Genomic DNA, 18,526 nt, shown 5'->3' with positions numbered 1-18,526 from the left:
CAAGGAAGAGGTCTTACGGTGGACATTGAGGCTAGCAGGGAATGGAGGAGCAGGCAGTACCGGCCTCAGTGCCTGACAGTCCCTCCCACAGGTCTGTGTGGGGGAAGTTCTTGCTGGGAGGGTAGCTCCGAGCAAGGGATGAGCTTCAAGAGTCAGAGGCCAGGGGACCTCCCATGCAGGTCACTCTGTAGGGCCTGAGGCCTGAGCTACTAAGAACCCAAGACATTTTGTGACTATTCATGTCCAGCGTCCTGGGCCTGCCTGTGGCCAGCTCTGGAATCAGGTGAGAACAAACTGGTGTGACAGGAGCCCTATCTATTTCAGACCCTGGCCCTAGCCCAGCCTATCTTCGGGATATTCAGAGTATCGGTTAAGTCTGTGAGCTGCCAGAACGTTTGGGCAGGTTGGCGGTCACCTAGGAGAATTCCTTGTGGTTGTCTGTGCTTGCTACTATCTTGTCCCTCTTTCATGGACGGTGTGTGTCTCACTTTCCCCAGAAGCACATCTGGAAATGAAGATACCAGTACCTACAGTTAATGTGGGAGGTGAGGCCAGGACACACCAGAGGAGGAGTGGCAAAAAGAGAAAGCAGCCAATAAAGGCTGTGTCATCAAGCAAGTTACCACTGTGGGCAACTGGGACCGAATCATTCTGGGTTGCTTCCCAGAGCAAAGGTTGCTTGAGGAATTCATTCTCAAATCTCCATCAGTCATGGATTGAGAGCTGCTTGGGGGCATTAACTCCTTGGTTAGCCTAACTTCTGAAGCCAACTGTGAGTGTGGGCAGAGCCTTTTCATGACCAGAGAGGGTATCCAGCCCCTTTTACAGGCAGGCAATTGGAGTTGGAAGGCCTCCATGGAAATGGTCATACCAAGGCCAGTTACAGAATCTAGCTAGAAGGCTTCCATCCGTGGTCAGAGCAGGGTGCATCTACCCATAGTCACAGGCAAATCAGTAAACAGACAGATGGACACGTGGACTCTGCTCCCAACTTCCTCTTCACTTAGGGCACCGGTATCTTCCTCTACAGGGTGTTCACATTGCTCTGCAAAACCCCTTACATTTACCACTCTTCCCTTTCTAGACCTTTTCCCCTCTCCACCAATTAAGCACTTAAAATCTTCCTACCTTGAGATACTCCCAGTATGCTCAGTCCCTCCAGTCTCCCTTTCCTCCCCTTCAGTCACCTTCATATCTGCTACCTTATGTCCACTGCTCCCCCAAAACTGCTCTTGCCAAAGTCACTATGGAACACCATACTACAGGTCCCTATGGTCTTTGTCATAACTGAAATCATGCTGACATCTTCAAAGCTCATTTCTTGTGACCTTGGCACCTCTGCTCAAATTCGTCCTGCTTCTCAGCATCTTTTGAAGGCCTTGCTTGCTTCCTCTTCTCCCCAGGAAGTAGCTCCTCAAGATCCAGCCTTGGTTTTTCTCCTTGTCACATAAACTCCTTCCTGGTGATCCCTCCCAGGCCCACTGGTCTCACTCACAACTAGATTTCCACTAGATCTCTCTGGTCAGGTGGAAATGGGTCTAAGGTCCATCACTCAGGGCTGCAAAAGGTGCCAAATGGAGAGCAAGGGCTGGGTCCTGGGATGACCCTGTTGTCTCTACCAACTTCATCCTTTCCAATCCCTGTTATGCCTACAGGGTCAACATCCACCAAAATCCAGGTGAAGTCATACTTTGCTCCTAGAGTTCCGTCTGGAACATACTGAGCACCAAGAGGCAGAAGAAGGTTCATCTTCCCCCTCAGGATGCTAGGTACCCATGACCCTGACCCTAACCCTACTATCCCCCCAGTTCTAATGTCTGCAAGGAATACAGCCTGGGGATGGGCCTGCCCTACCTGGTCCTCTATTTTTGTACTGAACTCTGGGCTTGACATCACCAGAGAGGGATTCCCCTTTCCAGGACGCACCTGAATCCATGCCATCCCTGGAAGCTTGGCTCTGACTCTTCATGGGACTGGCTTCTGTTTACACAGTCCTGGCCTCCCCCTAAACATGGGAGGTCAACACTGCTGGCTTTGGAGAAGCTGTGGAAGACAACTGGCACAGAAGATGAGGTGATATTTGTCCTGAGAGTGGCAGCTAATTCTCAACCGTAGATGGGTCAGATACTGGACTCACCCACAGTTGAGGACTGGGCATACTAAGGTGGGACTTCCTGATTGTTCCAGGAGACCCTGAACCTTGGGACTCCGCATTTCCCTTCTTTCTAACAGAATGAAGGGCTAGAAGCACGGACCTCAAAGGAGGAGGAGAGTTTGCATTTTATTGTTGGACACCTTGGCTATGCGCAAAGGTACTGAGGACCTCCTATCAGTGCTGAGGTCCTGGGAAGCTCAGAGTTACCAGATGAGGTCTAGCGTGCATTGGGTGTTTCTCTTTAGGGGTGTCCAGACTCTTTTAAATTGGCAGAAATGTAGAACAAGCCTGAGGATAATGAGGTCATACAGGGAGGGAGAAAAGCTATTAACCAGTCCCTAAATGAAGCATCCACCCACCCATCCACAGGCTTTCACCTACCCCTCAGCTACCAAATATGGCACCATTGTACATATCAGGATCCAAGTGTTGTGGCAATATTTCTGCCTCCTAGTTCAGGCTCTGACTGAAGAGCATATGTCCCCATTATCTCATCTTGAAACCAGAGCTTCCATGCTGGCTCCCAGCCTGGACTTGGGTGGGGGTGGGGGGGTGCAAAGAGGGGCCTATGGTCAGAGTCTGACCTCTTGGACTTCAAGGGCTCATTTCGATCTGTGTTCTCACATCTGATGCTGCTTGGGCAGTGGGCCCTGTAACCACCAGCCCTCTGCTGACCCCAGGGTACAGGTAGCAAGATTGAGGTCCCAGTCTCCTAGGCAAAAGGATAAGGATTCTGGGCAGAGTTAAGACTGGAGGCAGGACTTCCTGCCATTGAAGGGGCTGAGGCTGGGCAAGGGTTCTCCCACCACACCCATGCACATATTCCTAGGCAAGTACACTGGTATGCTAGGACTCTCAGATTGGACATGCCCAGCTTTGGGATTGTGTGCAGCATGTGTGTGTACATCAACCTTTCATCCCACATGCAGGCCTCATTCTTGGGAAGATTGGAGGGCCTGCTGCCCTTGAGGAGATACCCCTGCAACACTCCCAGGCAGGCAAGGGGCATTTCTCTTTCCTTCTGGTCAGGAACTTGGGACAGAGGTAGGCTCTGTCTGTGGCTATGGGAGGACCAGAGCCTGGAGGAGGGCTTGGAGCTTGCAGGGAATCCCTCCCAGATGTTGCTGCACCACCAGGTCCCTCAAAGGGGGTGTCAGGCCCTAATCCAGTCCTAGCAGCCCTGTCTGGGACAAGTCTGAGTGCACCTCCGCTCCTCAGACTTCTGCACAGTTCCGGATGGATTTAGAGCCTTTCCCGCTGCCACCTCCTCCAGGAAGCCTTCCTTGGTACCCACCTGCCCTGTCCCTAGACTTTGGGGGAAACGGGGTCTCGGGGTGTCAAGGGTCACTGGGGCGGGCCAGGTCCCGGAAGCGGAAGTGTAGCGCACTTCCGGTGCGCAGCGGGCGGCCATGTTGGAGCAGCGGAGGCGGCGCAGAGGCGCGTCCTGGGTCCCCGCGGCGGCGCCGGTAGGTTGGGGCCATGGGCCTAGCCGCGCCGCGGAGGGGCCGTCCGCGAGGCGACGGGGCGGATGGGCCGGGCGGCCGGCTCTTTCGAGACCCGCGCCCTCCACCGGCCTGGCCAAGATTCCCCCCACCTCCCTACCCCTTGCCCAGCGACCCCACCCTGGGGCTGCGCGACCCGGTCGGACTCGCCCCGCTCGCCCCGCCCGCCCCGCCCGCCCCTCGCGTTTCGCTGCCTCCAAGATCCCTGCTCCTATCCGCGGCTCAGGCCCCAGGGACACAGACTCCCAGGCCAGTGGCACTGATCTGCCCCAACCGGGTCCCCCTTGGATGAGGCCTCTCCCGTCCCCCATCTTTCATCAACTTCTCTGTCGGCCCCTGGGGCACGTGTGAAGGGAAGTCAGGGGCCAGACTGCAGCCTGTTTCCGGAGCCTCTTGGAAGGCCCAGAAGACCCTTCAAGAGTCTAGACCGACCTGGGCGGAAGAGCCCCCAGTTCACCCCCAATATCTGTGCCTGCGGGGAAACAGGCTCCTCCCTATTCAACAGTTCACAGTCTCGGGAACTACACCCCCTGGAGAAAAAATAATAATAAAAGAACTAAAGTCATGTGCAAAAATTGTGCTTGGAGAATGGCCTCTGGAGAGAGGAAGTGCCCGAGACACCTGAGGATCCGAGAATGTTTCCAAACAAAGAGCCCCAGGGCACTTCCTCCAGGGGATTCTGAAAACTTCCTCTGCTCCATTAGGGCGGTAGGAAGAAGCTGCACAGACGCGCCTCCTGGCCCCAGGGAACTGCCTGATCCCAGCTGATCTTTTAATGCTTCAGTACAGCTGGGGAGCTCCCTTTGGGAACCCTCGGTGTTGGGTTGGGTATTAGACATTAGTCCTGACTGACAGCGCACAGCTTCTTCAGAGAAAAAGTCTGGGACAAGTTGGGTGTTCCCAGACAACTCCCATCTGGGCTGTACTGAGGTCTGCAGCCTCCAGACCCTAGTTAGGACAGCTCAAATTTCTAGTGTCCACCTTATTAACCATCCTGTTGGAGCCTTTGGCTGCCAGACTTTGGGCTCTTGGTCTGGCTGCCTGGCCCCCAGGCTGGCTGGCTGATTGCTCAGACGTGTGTGTTTTATACCTGCTGCTTATCTTCTTAGTTTTTGTTGAAGGAGAGTCTTACTCTTGCTTTGGGGTTATTCTCCACAGTTACAGTGCCAGGATCAGACCTCTGAGCTTGTCTGGGGACTCTGAAAGCAAAACTTCTGGTAGTCAGGGAGGTTCACCCCTCCCCCCCGAACACCTGAACAACAGCTGCTGGGGTAACAGGGATGGTCATGACTTCAAGGCTCATGTTGTCCTGCCTTTAACTGTTTTTCTATCTAGACCTCCGAGCCCTGACCACGGACTCCACTCACACACATTAAATGTGCCTTACTATTTCTCATTTCCAAGCCATTGCATAAGTTCTTTGCTCCCCTCTTTGCTCCATTTCCATCTGGAGTTCCATTCCTCAGTTTTGTCCCATCAAGGTGTTGCCTCTCCTAGGAATCTTTCTCTGACTCTGGCAAGCTGGGCTGGGTGCCAGTGTGTACTCCCAAGAACTTTGATGGTCTCTTTCTTGCCTTCTGTGTAGGGCTCCTTGAAGACATACCTGCATTCCCAGGGTTTAGTCTAATCCCAGGTTTCTGGCCTTAGAAAATGGAGAATTGAATTAAAATGGGCCAACCAAGCCCAAATCTTCCCAGGGACCCAACAGCAGTTTGGATGGCTCTCATGAGCTTCTGGACATGTATCTTGAAGAAACTGCTTCTGACCCATGTGGGTACCCACTGGGTCACTCTGGCTCACTCTGGGTCAGCAGTGGGTACCCACATGGGTCACTCTGGCTCACTCTGCCAGGAGTTCAGGAGACCAGGATTTTGCCCCAAGCAGTGGCTCACTGTGGCCAGGCCCTTTGTATGGATAGTTGTTATCATGGAGAATGCAAGCGCTGATGGACTTATCTACCTGCCTCGCCCCTTATCTCAGTGCTGGGTTTTTGGTTTTGGTTTTGTGTAATGATATCTTTTCTTTAATGCAATATATCCGAAGTATTACTATTTTTTTAAGTAATATCTACACTCAACATGGGGCTTGAATTCACGACCCCAAGATCAAGAGAAGCATGCTCCATCAACTGAGCCAGCCAGGTGCCCCTCGGTGCCGTTCTTATTGATTCTTTTCCTCTTGTCTTGGAGGTGCCGAGCGCTGGTTTGTGGATACCCAGGCCGATCTGCAGTGCCTAATGCCATGAGCGTGGTGCAGCATGTGGAGGAGAAAGCTGTGCACTCCTGGTCGCGGATCTCCACGGCAGGGAAGAAGGCCCTGGAGGAAGCGCTGCTTGTCTTTAACCCCATGAGCCAGGATCTCAGTGCCACAGAGGCCCAGCTTGTAGCCTTCCTGCAGGGCCTGCGGGATGATGGCTTCCAACCCACCATCCTTCGCAGCGGTGATGTCTATGGCTATAGTTCATGTACAGCCAACCCCCCAAGCCAGACGAAGCTGCAAGCCCGTGCCCCCACCCCAGCTGCCACATCACCTCCAACCAGTGCTCCCCGAACTGCTGTGCGGCTGCCTGCAGGCCGGGCCACGCTGCTCCCTATGCCACTATCTGGAAGGCTGGCCAAAGCATCCACACCAGCCCTTTCCAAGCATGCTACCACCAACCTGCTGCTGAGCTCCCTAAAGCAGTCAAGTGCCAGCCGTGCCCGGGGTGCAGCAGTGGGCTTCCCCACCCACCTCTATCCAGGTGTCTACCCTGCTATGCGGCTCTCTGTTGTCCTTGAGGCCCTGGTTCCACTAAAGGCTCCCATGCCCTGCCTGGGTGCCAAGCACAAGGCACAGTCACTGCAGCTCTCCCTTGCTGACTCTCCCCTGAAGCTGCGCAAAGGTCCAGGGAAGAGGCAGGGTAACTGTCGGCCCAAAGCTCCCAGAAAAGCCACAGGCAAGGGCCCTAAGAATCTGACTCACAGAGGCCCCAGGGCCAGACCCCAACAAGGCACTACACCCGGGAACAAGACCTCCAAGGCAACTGGGTCCCTCAGTGGCCTACGAATGAAAGGTGGCTCTGCCCTGGGCACAAAAATATCCCAGGCCAAGGCAGCTCGAACACCGGCCAGAGCTGCCCAGGCCAAGGTGGCTCGAACACAGGCCAAAGCTGCCAAGGCTCGGGCAAAAGCCAAGGCAGCACAGATCAGGGCCAGGGCCAAGGCCAAGGTAGCACAGATCAAGGCCAAAGCCAAGGCAGTGCGGGCTAAGGCCAAGGCAGTGCGGGCTAAGGCCAAGGCGGTGCGGGCCAAGGCCAAAGCAGTGCGGGCCAAGGCCAAGGTGGTACAGGCCAAGGGCAAGGTGGCTCGGACCCAGCCCAGGAGCAGGGGCAGGCCAAAAGGGTCTGTTCAGGCCAGGACTGCAAGGAGGGGCCCAAAAAGCCGCCCTGAGACCGTGGGGCAGAAGAGGAAAAGGGCCGAGGAGTCAAAGGATCTTCCTCCCCGGAAAAGAACACGACTTGGGCCCCGATCCCCTAAGGCGTGGCTAGGGCCTGGAACAGCAAAGCTGCTGAAATTCCGGGCCATCAAGGTGGACAGGCGGTCCTCGGATGATGAGGTGCGGCAACGGGCTCAGCGGATCCTCCATGTGAACCTTTCCCCTGTAATACAGCTCCAGCCATTGCTGCCATACTCCGCACCCTGATTCCTTCGTAAAGTTCTGTTTGGGGAAACTGAGCCCAGTTGTCTGCGTGGCCAGTGGCGCAGTGTGCAATGCCCATGGATTCTATAACCCCAAGGACTCCAGGTGCCTCTCCAGGGCTCTGAGCCACTATTCTCCTTTCAGAGACTGGAGGATGTGGGGTGGTATGGGTGGGCGGGAAGGGTGTTCTCATGGCGCGATGCACTGTGATTTGTTATTCTTCAAGTTGTACCTCCACTGTTCCATCTATCACGTTTTATACCTTTCCACCTTCCAGTCTCCCGGCCCACCCTTCATGGTCTTTTTTGTGTTTGTAGCTGCTGGTAGGCCAGCTTGAGCATCTAGGAAAAGTGGTCTCAGGAATAGGGCTGCCAAAGGGGGTCCTGGTGGCCTGAGACAGGTTGTCGATGTGAATGGGAAGAGCAGCTCCCAGGCTCCTCCGGAGGTGCTGGCCTCTAGATGTGTGAGAAGCAGCCCTTGAGGACAGGGGCAGAGCCACTCACAGGTGACACACCTCCCCTTCGGGCTACACTGGTTTGTTATCCAGGCAGGCCCTGTGCAAGAGGACAGAAGGCTGTGTGGGGAACACAGCAGCCAGCAGGTTTCTAGGCCGGGCAAGGGGATGTTTGTGGTACCGCTCCCCAGGGGCCATTCAGACAGCCTGGCCTTGTCTCCTAGCCTGCTCTGTCTGCCCTTCTAGTCTCAACTTACCCAGCTGGTGGCAACAGTTTGGGAGTTGAGTCAAGGCCAAGGCTCTGGGTTGTTCAGCCATTGAATCTGTCCTCACTGACTGCAGAATTTTCTCCTTGGATGAGTGGGGTACTGTTTTAGCTGAACCAGGAGAGTTTCTATAACTGCTTTGCCCCATCAGCATTGGTTTCTGCCTGAGTCCCAAGCGCACTGTTCCCAGGTCCAGCCTTATCAAGCTTCCCGACAGGGGCCTGTGTGTGTTTCAGACACTAAAGGCTCGTCCAGCTTTGGAGAGGGGGCTGGGCCCCCGAAAAAAACTAGCTCCCAGCCCATCTGCCAGAACTTCCCTGTCTGCCCAGCTGAAAGTTAATGGCTGGGGCTGGCAGGGAGGGGGACACATTCCCCAGAGGCTCCTAGAGACCAGCAGCCTTTCAGGGTTGCGGGGGTGGGGGGAGCCTCATTTGAATGAGAATTGGGTCTCTGTCTCTGGGGGTTAGTCTGAACCCTGGCCTCACTAGCGCCAGCTGCATTGGATGGCGGACCTGTAGAGAAGTTTTGCTTGCTTTTTGGTACCCCTTCCCTACCTTTTCTTCTGATTCTGGTGGGTGCCATTAATAGGGCACAGCCTCCCTTGGTTCCCAGGCTCTGGCAACCCCCTTGCTCTGAGCCTCCCTGTGGCTTCACAGCCCTGCATGCTCCTTGTCGTCTGGCAGTCCTGTTTTCATCTACCATGTGCATATGGGGCCACACCCCGCTCCTCAAGGGCAGCCTGCTTGCCTCTTCCTTCTCTCAGGCCTGATTCCAGCTCCCATGGCCCAGGAACCCCAGCCAGGCTAGGCCTCCTCCTTTGCAGTCTAGTACTCCTTTCAGTTCTGCTGCTGCTGCCACCAGGGAGTGAGAGGTTGCCTGTTTCCCTGAGAGCCATCCAGAGGGGGAGAAGAACTCTCCAGGCCTCCCTGTGGGGCAGAGTGAGGTGAGGGTTACCCCTAGGATCTCTACTCGGACCCTGTCCTTCCCAGTCCAGGCTCTCAGAACAATTGCTGGAGAGGTGACAGACACTACCCCCACCCAGCTGCTCAAGGGGCAGCTGCTAACCACCTGCTGGCAACTTGATGGGTTGGCCATGGCCAGAATTTACTGCATTATCAGTCACCTGCAGGTGGGGAGGAGTGTGAGGGCTCTGGAGATGGTATCTCTGGGTTTTCCTGGGCAGGTTTGCTCTTGTGGGGCTTCAGGTCATTGCTGGGGGCTTGCAGGAGAGGACTTTGCTCCCCAGTTTTGGAATTGGAGGCCAACCACGTACCTCTTGTCATTCTCCTCGGGCATTCCCCCAGGAATCTGATAATTGCTGCTTTTGTGACTCCTGGGACCAGGGAGGCCAATAGCATTGAGAATGTGATCTGGAATGGTGGTCGTGACAGCAACAAGACCTGGTGGCAGGCAGAGAGTGGTGAGGGTACCTGTGTGCCCATGTGTGCAGGTCTAGGGTCAGGGCCTGGTCACTCCGACAAGCCCTGTGGTTGTAGGTGTTGAGAATGCCACCATCCAGCTAGACGAAGAGAGTGCCTTCTGCTTTGCCCACCTCACCATGACTTTCAAGGTATTCCAATGCCCCAGCCAGAAGGCTTGCTCTGTGCCTCCTGACATGGTGGCCACCAGTGATGTTTGCCCCTGGTGACCCAAGGATCCCCTCCTCTCCCCAGACATTCCACCCAGCACCTCTGCTCCTGGAGCACTCAGTGGACCACGACCACTCCTGGCATGTGTACTGATTATTTGCCTACAGCTGCTCAGGCGTTCTTCCTGGGATCCTTCCTGCTCCTCCTGGCCACAGAGTCAGTGACCTTGTTTGTAACTAGCATTGCTCTGACATCAAGCCTTCCACTGAGGGTGAGGTCAGACCCAGAGGAAGGGGGGTTTGGGCCCTGAGGTGAAGCCAGAGGCTCAGGTTTGCTTTCTTCTCTCAGGTAGTTTTCAAAAGTTCTGGACCTAGCCATTCTGGTGGAGGACCCAAACAACCCCAAGATTCAGGGTAATCGTCCCCAGAGCCAATCCGGTACTCCTTACATGTTAGGACAGCCAGATACGGGGCGGGGGGTGGGGGGGTGGGGGGGAGGTCCTGTGTGTACACAAGTGGGGCAGGGATGGCAGGCAACCCAGGATCATTCTTCAGCTCTGCCCCATCATGGTTCCCTATGTGGGCCCTGTTATGGCCCTACATTCCTGTCCCATCACTGTTCCCCGTACCTATGCCCAGTGAATAAGGTCTATGTGTAGCTGTTTCCATCTCTGCCCCATCATAACTCCTATGTGGGGCCCCATTGCAGTTCTCATTACTACTATTCTTTGCCAGCTCCCAACAATGTACCCCATCACTGCACCTATCACTGAACCTCAACTGTTCCTTTTATGAGCCTCCATCACTGCCCCCATCCTGGTCCCTTGGTGTTGCCCTGCCCTGATTCATCATCTGGGCCTTATTAGTACCCTGCAGCTCTGCAGCTGCCTCTAGGTGGTGCCAGGGCGTCTCTGGGTTGTAACCTCTTTCTTGTAGGTAGGAGTCTTGAAAGACAAGACACATAACCTAAATCCAGCAGGGGAGCCCAGAGTCAGGTCAGATCAGTACCAGAGCAGGACATACCCAAAACTAGCTTTTTCTCTGCACTCTCCATCCACCTTAACTGGTTATTACCAACTGCTCACCAAGTCCCCATGCTAGGTTTCCAAGCAGCTGTTGCTCTTCTGAGAGAGACATCTGACAAAGGAGCAGTACAAGAGATAACCTTGGCTCGTAAGCTGTAGAGCAGAAAGAAGCCATGGACCCATCTCTCCCATGTGTACATTGAGCAAGTGCCCATTGAGCTCTGTGGTGTGCCAAGCATCTATCTACTGAGCAGTGCTCAGCGGGGAACAGATAGACAAGGTATCTGTCTTCTTGTAGCTGACATGTAAGTGAGAAAAACAGTGGATAAATAAGCCAACTAATACCGTAGATGGTTTGGCTGAATGATAAACTGATTAGTGGTTTTGATGGTGGGCTGGGGAATGGAATGCTTTATTGCACTGGGGAAGTAGGTTTCAGCTGTCTAGTGATTCCAGGATGGGGTGTCCAGGAAGCAGTGGGATGGTCCGGTCTCCGCTCAGGAGTGATACCAGAGCGGGAGCTGTGCAGAAGGAATTATCACCATTAGGCTGTAGTCGTCCTGAGATGGTATGCTCAGAGGAGCAGGAATGGGGGCATGCCACAGCATGAATGCTGGAGGAGGTGTCGGTAGTGACACAGAGAGACGAGATCATATCCCATTCCTCCCCCTTCCATCCCAGCAGTAGAGGAATGATGCCCAGTGTACCTGAGACCGCCCCCCCCCAGCCCAGGTCTGTGTCTCCAGGGCTCCTGTGTGTGACAAACTTCATGTGAACTTCTTCAAACTGCACAAACTGGGTGACCGCTGGGAGGCCTAAAGGGACACCCCTTCTACTACTATGCCGTTTATGAGCTCATGGCAAGAGGCAGCTCCCTGTGCCATGCCCATGCCTCTGCGTATAAGCCCACAGCTGGGACTCAAGCCAATGTGAAAGGCATGGTGAGCACCACGAGAGGGGCATCCTGTGACTGAAGGAGTGGGCAAGCTCAAGGGACTGGGGCAGACTCACCTTGCCCTCCTCCCTGGCAGGTGCATGGCCTTTGCATCTGCCACCATCATACAGTTGGTATCCTCTGTGAGCACTGCCAGGACCTGTACCAGGACCACCCATGGTGTGCAGCAGAGCCTGGGCAGCCTCACACTTGCCAGGGTAGGTGCTATACCCTCTCTGCCTGGCCATACTTGCCCGGGCCAGCCCACTCCATATCCACCTTCCTTGTTCTGCCCTAGAATGCAAGTGGAATGAGCATGCTCGCAGTTTTCACTTTGACATGCCCTTATATCTGGCATCTGGCAATGTGAGTGGAGGTATGTGTGACCATGTTAGCACAACACAGCTGAGCGCCACTGTGAGCTCTGCCAGCTCTTCTACCGAGATCCCAGGGAGGATCCCCGTTCCCTTCACTCTGGCAAACGTGAGCCCTCAAATCCCCAGTCCCAACTCTGACCCTGATCCTTTAGCTCCATGGTGACTTCTGACCTAACTCTGTCCTCACCTCTGACCCACGATCCAGCCTGTGACTGTGACCCTGTAAGGACCCTGGACGATGGTTTGTGTGATGCCCAGATGAGACCTGTGGCCTCCTCTCTAGGCAGTGTCGCTGCAGATTTCATGTCTGGGGCCAGTGCTGTGACTTCTGCCAGCCTGGTCACTCTGGCCTCAGCCCTACCCACACAGGAGGTTGCCAGTGTGAGTTACCCTGGGAGTGGACCCCAAACCCCATGTCCTTGCTCTCCCCCCAATCATTCTCCTAATAACACATGCATGTGCCTAGCCCTGTAGCAGTCCCAGTAGCACCCTGAGAGCCCTGTGCCCCAGCCTGCAGGTGTGATCCCCAGGACCAGGTCTGTGGCACTCATGCCTGTGATTCCTCCAGCAGTGCCTGTCACTGAAAACGCTTTGTCTCTGGATGGGACTGTAGCAGTTGTCTGGTAAGCTTTGACCCACGTTCTGATTTGACCTCGGTCTTGGGCACTGAGCTTCTAGAAGTTGATACGTATAAGGCCATAATCAGTGTGACTATAGACTGAGCCTTGCACATGGGTTGGTTTGACTCCCTGATCTGGTCATCAGGGTCAATGCCACTTCAGCTAGCTGAACCAGCATATGTCCTCCGGTGGGAGCTTTGGGAGCCTAAAAAGGAAAAGCAATGAAACAAGTTACAACAGTATTGGTTTAAAGCACTGGGTTTAAAGGTGTTTTGCAACAAACATGTTTGAGGGAACTCAGGCCAAGAAACAGTTCCATCCTTTTTTGCCTCTCCTTGAATGTAAATCCTTTGTTTAACTTTTACTTCAACCCCTTCAGTGTCCTCATCTTACCTCTTATGAAGTACTTATGTAGTACACTGGGGTCTCCTCACCCTCTCTCAGGAGTAAGCAGAGAAGCATTCAAGCCCGTGCTTATGCCCTTTCCTCCTGCAACATGCAGTCCCAGTATATGACCTCCCAGGCTCCAGATCTTCCTGTCCTTTTCCCACCTACTTGCTCTCTCTTACAATCTGAGTTCTGGGGTCTGAGCAGTGACTCTCTAGGCTGCTGGTCCTGTGACTGTGACTTTGGGGGTACAGCAACAGGTATAAGGCAGGGCCTGGGAATTGGGATCAGGTGTTAAGAATCAAGAGTTGACTGTCCCTCCCCCCCGTGCTTGCTCAGGTGTTCTGCTGGGGAGGGCCTCTGCCTGTGCCACCCTCCGTGGCTGCCACTGCCACGAACTCTAATCTGGGCACTTCTGTGATGCTCTTGACCAAGCCACTGCTGAAGCTGAGCTTTGCCAGGGCCTCCAACCAGCTGACCCCCAGTCACCTCTGAGTGTCCAGGAGGGGTAGGGGCAAGGGCAGGAGGAAACCAAGGCTCAGACTTGGTTTTCAGGGGAGGGAGGGAGTGTATAGAGAAAAACTGTTGGAATAAAAGGCTCAGTAAGATTAGGAAGGTGAGAAAGTCATGGTCAGAGGTTTGGTGTTTTAGAACCCATATTTTCAGGGCAATGTGGGAGAAGAGAGGGCCAGAATGTTGGAGGACCCTGATGCCTAGCTTGCCCCCAGAGAGCCCCCTGGCCTCCTCCTGCCCACTGTACACAAACCTCAGGGACCTCTCCTGGTTGGCTCTGGCCACGACTTTGGAGACAATGTGACCCTTGGTGTGCTCGCCACCCTGCTAGGCAAGCCTATTATAGCACCCAGCTGCCCAAAGTGAGGAGTGTGAGGAAGAGTGTGGGGTCGTAGGTTGCTAGGGTCTTAGTAGGGATGGAGCCCAAGGCCTGGCGATATGGGTCCCTAAGGTCTTGGGGTAATGGGAACCTAAGTCCAGAGGTCCATGTCTGGGGTGATCTGGGTCTGGGAGTCTGTGTCTCACATCCAGGCCCCAGAGGAGCCCCTGCTCTTGCAGACTGCCTTGGGGTTTGTACATGTGGTTGATGGGACTGGCCTTTCTCTGCTGGCGCCCACAGTGCCTCATGCCTTGGAGTATGACATTATCCTGCGCTATGAGACCAAGGTCCATGACATAGGTGCCAAGCAGGTGAATGGGTGATTCTGGGTGGGGAGCAGGGGCAGCTCTATGACTGCTGACCCCTAACCGCAGGCACCGAAGATTGACAGGCATTAGTATGTGTTTGTGCCCAGACCCTGCCCAGGAGCACCCACTGTGCCCATCTGCGCTCACAGCAGCTGTTCCAGATGGCCTTGACCTATGCACACAGGTAGGCAGGAGCCTAGAACCACCAAGAGCAAAACTCGGTTATGCCGCCAACACATTTGAAACAACACTCAAAGTGGAAAATCTCCGATCTGGAATCTCATCATGTCGTAGAGCAATCAAAACAGGGACTGAAGGTAAAACAGCAAGAGTTAAGAAGTTGGTCTTTTTTGCATGGGTCATATGATGAAATACTGAAGGCATCAGAAATGGGACACTCCTCGGGCCACATGATCACAGCCTCCTTATCCCACCTTCCCTGCTCCCTGCAGACCTGTGGTTTTATCCAGACCTTTCTGCTTTGAACCAGGGACATGCTACTCCGTGATTCTGCAGCTATGGAGGACCAAGGGGGTGTGGAGACATGAGGGGAGCACTATCCTTCTGGATTCAGTGAGGTCCTAGGGGCCCCACCCCACATCTGGGGGAGATAAATTATAGCAGAGTGATGTGGATGTCGTAGGGCTGGGGAGTAGGCATCACAGAGGCCTGGAGTTGCACCAAGAGAATTGAGACAGGTGGATAGATAGTGTAAGGAGGCTGATCCAGGCAGCCACAAAGCCCATGCCAAGGACAGAAGAGGAGAACAGGCAGCCACCGGACCTCCAAGAACCTATGCGCCAGGAGAGGGGCTTAACATTTATTGTGGGGCAGTGGGGAGCCATGGCAGGATCTTGAACAAGGAAGATTCGTGGGGGAGAGTGGATTATTAGGGGGAGGCTGCTGTAGTGTTTCTGAGCGAGAGGTGGCATTGCCTGGACTAGATGGGAGCCATTGGATAGGAAGGAGAAAGAGACTCAGAAGAGAACTAGGAAAAGGGGCAGGAGGGGCTGTGAGATCCACTGTAAGGAAGGGTAATTAGTAGGTGTCAGTGAGTGAGGCTGGGCTCATTGCCCTCTTCCTGCCACCCTCCACCCTCCTACTAGACTGTGTGAAGGAGTTACCTGGGCTGAGATCTGTGGACCCTGGGACCACGGGGCACTTACAGGAACTCCACAAGGCAGGCAGCATGGAGGCAGCCAAGACTGGCCTCCCCAGCACCATGCCTGAGGTTCGTGCCTGCATTGCCTGCAGCATCTCGGCTCTGCTCCACGGGGGTGGCCCTGGTGAGTATCAGCCCTGGCTTGAGAGGGCTGCAGCATGGGGGGTGCAGGAAGCACCGTGAGGCTCACCTTATCTTGCTCTTTCTCCTGCCAGCATGTGAGTGCCACCCCTAGGGTTCCCTGAGTACTGAGTGCGCCCCACCAGGTGGGCAGTGCCCCTGCCCTAATATCATTGGTTGTACCTGTGACCGCCGCATGTCTGGAACATGACTTCGGGCCCACTGGCTGCAGTGAGGTCTGGGAACAACCATCTCCTTTCTCCTCATGGCTTGATGGCCCTGTCATTCCCCGCAGAGTGTCACTGCCACACCGAGGGGCCACTGGTACCATCTGTAGCCCTGTGAGTGGGCAGTGCACATGCCAGTCAGCCTTGCCGGTTGCCACTGTGCCCACTGCAGGCCTGGCTTCCATGGCAGTGTTCTGCATCCAGGGGGCTTCTGGCGTGAGTGAGTGTCTAGGATGGGTGAGAGCATCCCAAGGCAGGTGAGTGGGTTCTCCTTCCTCAGATCCTTCCTCTTCCTCTTCACAGCTGCAGCTGTGACCCCTGGGACACTGTCCCGGCATGGTGCACCTCTCGGGCTGAAGCCTGCTTCTGCAGCCAGGTCAGTGGGCTGTGCTCTTACTGCCCGCACACACTGGTGTGGGACTGTAGCCACTGTGCCCCCTCTTCTGGAACCTGGGGGGACCCCGGGGCTGTGAGCCCTGCGACTGCCATGCACAACACACTGTGCAGCTGGCATGTCACCCAGTGAGTGAGGCCACATTGCACATGGCTTGTGGCAGTGTCCGGGTGTGAGTGAAGGTGTGTGTGTCTCTGACAAGGTGTTACTTGTGCCTGTTGTGAGGGTTCACATGGCTACCAGCACTGGGGGGTGTAGCTGTGAACAGCTGTGTGAGTCTCTGGTTTTGTGTGACATCAACTGTAAGGTAGTGGCGGGACTTGGTGTAAGCAGACATGAGACCACACACGCCTAACACCCCCCCCCCATGCAGCCCTGTGCTAGTGCATGGGTGACCCACCGTGAATGGGTCCCAGCAAGAGGAGTGAACATGGCAGGGGTTGGGTGGGGAGTCTGAGGAGACACAGGTAAAGGGTGGGGATTAAGAGCTGATGCAGGCAGAAGGGGATGCCACTATGAGCAAGAGTTTCCAGGAGGAGAATGGTCAGCAAACAAATGAAATGAGGCCTGAAGTGTGGGTTCTTGGTCCTGAGCAAAGAGACGGTGGGAGTCAGGGTGAAGGAGGCATGAGAGTGAAGGTATGGAGACAGAGGGGGGTTCAGATCAGGACACAGAGAAGCAAAGAACAGCAGGACAGGAGTTGAGAACCCAGAGGGTCTGTGGGAGGCTGGCCATGTGGGAAGGTGGGGGCTGGCCAAGGAGGTCAGGTCAGAGGAAGCCAGAAGGGAGGAGCCTTCAGCCAGGCATCATTGTGGGTGCTGCTTGGGGCAGGAACTGGGCAGGGAGAAGACTCTGTGCTAGGTGTGCATACACTGCCTCTGAATACCCGTGTCCTTCTCCCTGGCCCAGAGGAGGATCAGTGTTCCTACTCCCTGGCCCACGCTCTCTTCCTTCAGGTCATGAGTCAGTGCACCTGCTGGGTGGGATTTGGGGGCTGCTTGTGCTCCAGGTGTCAGCATGGGTACTAGGGTGACGCAGAGCAGGAATGCAGAGGTGAGAAGGCCAGTCCCATGATCCACACCACCAGGGGTGACTCTTCCCTGAGTATGGAGAACAGGGGAGCAGCGGGGCTTTCCTGGGGGAGAGCACAGCACGTCTATTGCTGTTTCTCCCAAAACTCAAAGAAATGTTTATGAAAACAGCTGTTGGCCAGGCCAGGTGGGGTATGCCCACAGAGGGCACACAGCAGGTGGCTCTTTTCTAAACCCATCTGCCAGTCCTTCGCCACAGCTGCCCCATGACTGGATGATAGAGCTTCCAGAGCATTGTGCTGCTTCCCTGCCCAGAGGCTGCCCTACCATGTAACCTCTGGGGTCAGGGAAGATGCCAGTGCCCATGGTGTTCTGAGCAGTGGCTTAGGCAAAGGCTTGTATGCACCCTCCCTTTCACACAGGGCTGTTCTCTGGGCTTCTTGGAGGCAAGACTAGGGCAAGTGCTGCCTGCTCCCTGCCCTGCCCGTCTCTGCCCAGCAGCTTGTGCTCTATCTTGCCCAGCTATGATCCACACACAGCGCCTGCTTATGCAAAGAGGGCATCTCAGGGATGAGGTGCTAGGCATGTGTCCGTGGCTCCAGAGGTGGCTTCCCATGCTGCATGTCCTGCCCTGCCTGTTTCACCTCCTGGAACCTACGTCTAACTCTGCTCTAGCTGCAGCTGGAAATTGTGGCCTGGAAGGTCACCTCCCTACACCAGGGGATACCTGGCTGGGGGCAAGGTAGACACCTGCAGGGCCCTGGAGGGGATACTCCAGCAGGCACAGATTCTCCTGGAATCTTCTTCACCTGTTTTGGGCACTCTGGAGCAACCTACAGAGTGGGTAGCTGGATTCAGGCAAGGGGTCTTGGGTCAGTAAGGAGGAGGTCTCCAGCTAGCTTCTCAGGGCTAGGGATTTCAGAGGGTCTCAGGTTGACCTGTCTGAGTCCTGAGTTTGGGAGTCAGGTGGGTTTTCTTGAGTGAGGAGTCATAGAGGACAGTATATCTCTGGTCAGGCTGATGCCTCCATCTTCCTACAGGAGGAAAGTGACTGTGTTGGTACACACGCTGTGGGCCACAGGGCAGTTTGTGGCAGAAAGAGAGCCACGGGTTAGGAGGCAGTGTGGACGACTGGAAGATTTATCCCGGGAGCTAGACTGAGTCAAGGGTTTGGCCTGGCCCAAAAGGACTACAGGAGCCCAAGGTGGGGTCTAATGGTAGGGTGGGTGGGCAGGTGAGGGTAGGGGCTAGGCTGGGGCAGAAGGAATGGACTAGGTGTCCTTGCTTATGTACCTGGGGAGCCCAGAAGGCTGATTGGCCCTGCCTCAGCCAGTGGAGCCCAGAGTCTCCCCTCTTTCCATCCCTACCATCCCCTGCAGATGCAGCGGCCCAGGTCGCCTCAACTG

General features: G+C 55.1%; 1 protein-coding gene across 1 annotated transcript; it reads left to right on the top strand.

Moving 5' to 3' along the window:
- The first annotated feature begins 3,568 nt into the window (after positions 1 to 3,568).
- On the top strand, positions 3,569 to 7,638 carry LOC111144128 (coiled-coil domain containing 71). The gene is made up of 2 exons (XM_022498283.1): positions 3,569 to 3,621; positions 5,847 to 7,638. The coding sequence occupies exon 2, from the start codon at positions 5,899 to 5,901 to the stop codon at positions 7,336 to 7,338; it is 1,440 nt and encodes a 479-aa protein (XP_022353991.1). The 5' UTR covers positions 3,569 to 3,621; positions 5,847 to 5,898; the 3' UTR covers positions 7,339 to 7,638.
- Positions 7,639 to 18,526: the final 10,888 nt, after the last annotated feature.

The sequence above is a fragment of the Enhydra lutris genome, unplaced genomic scaffold, assembly GCF_002288905.1.
Source record: "Enhydra lutris kenyoni isolate GAN:26980312 unplaced genomic scaffold, ASM228890v2 scaffoldscaffold10, whole genome shotgun sequence".
NCBI lineage: Eukaryota > Metazoa > Chordata > Mammalia > Carnivora > Mustelidae > Enhydra > Enhydra lutris.
This window is presented reverse-complemented; position numbering and strand designations above follow the sequence as displayed.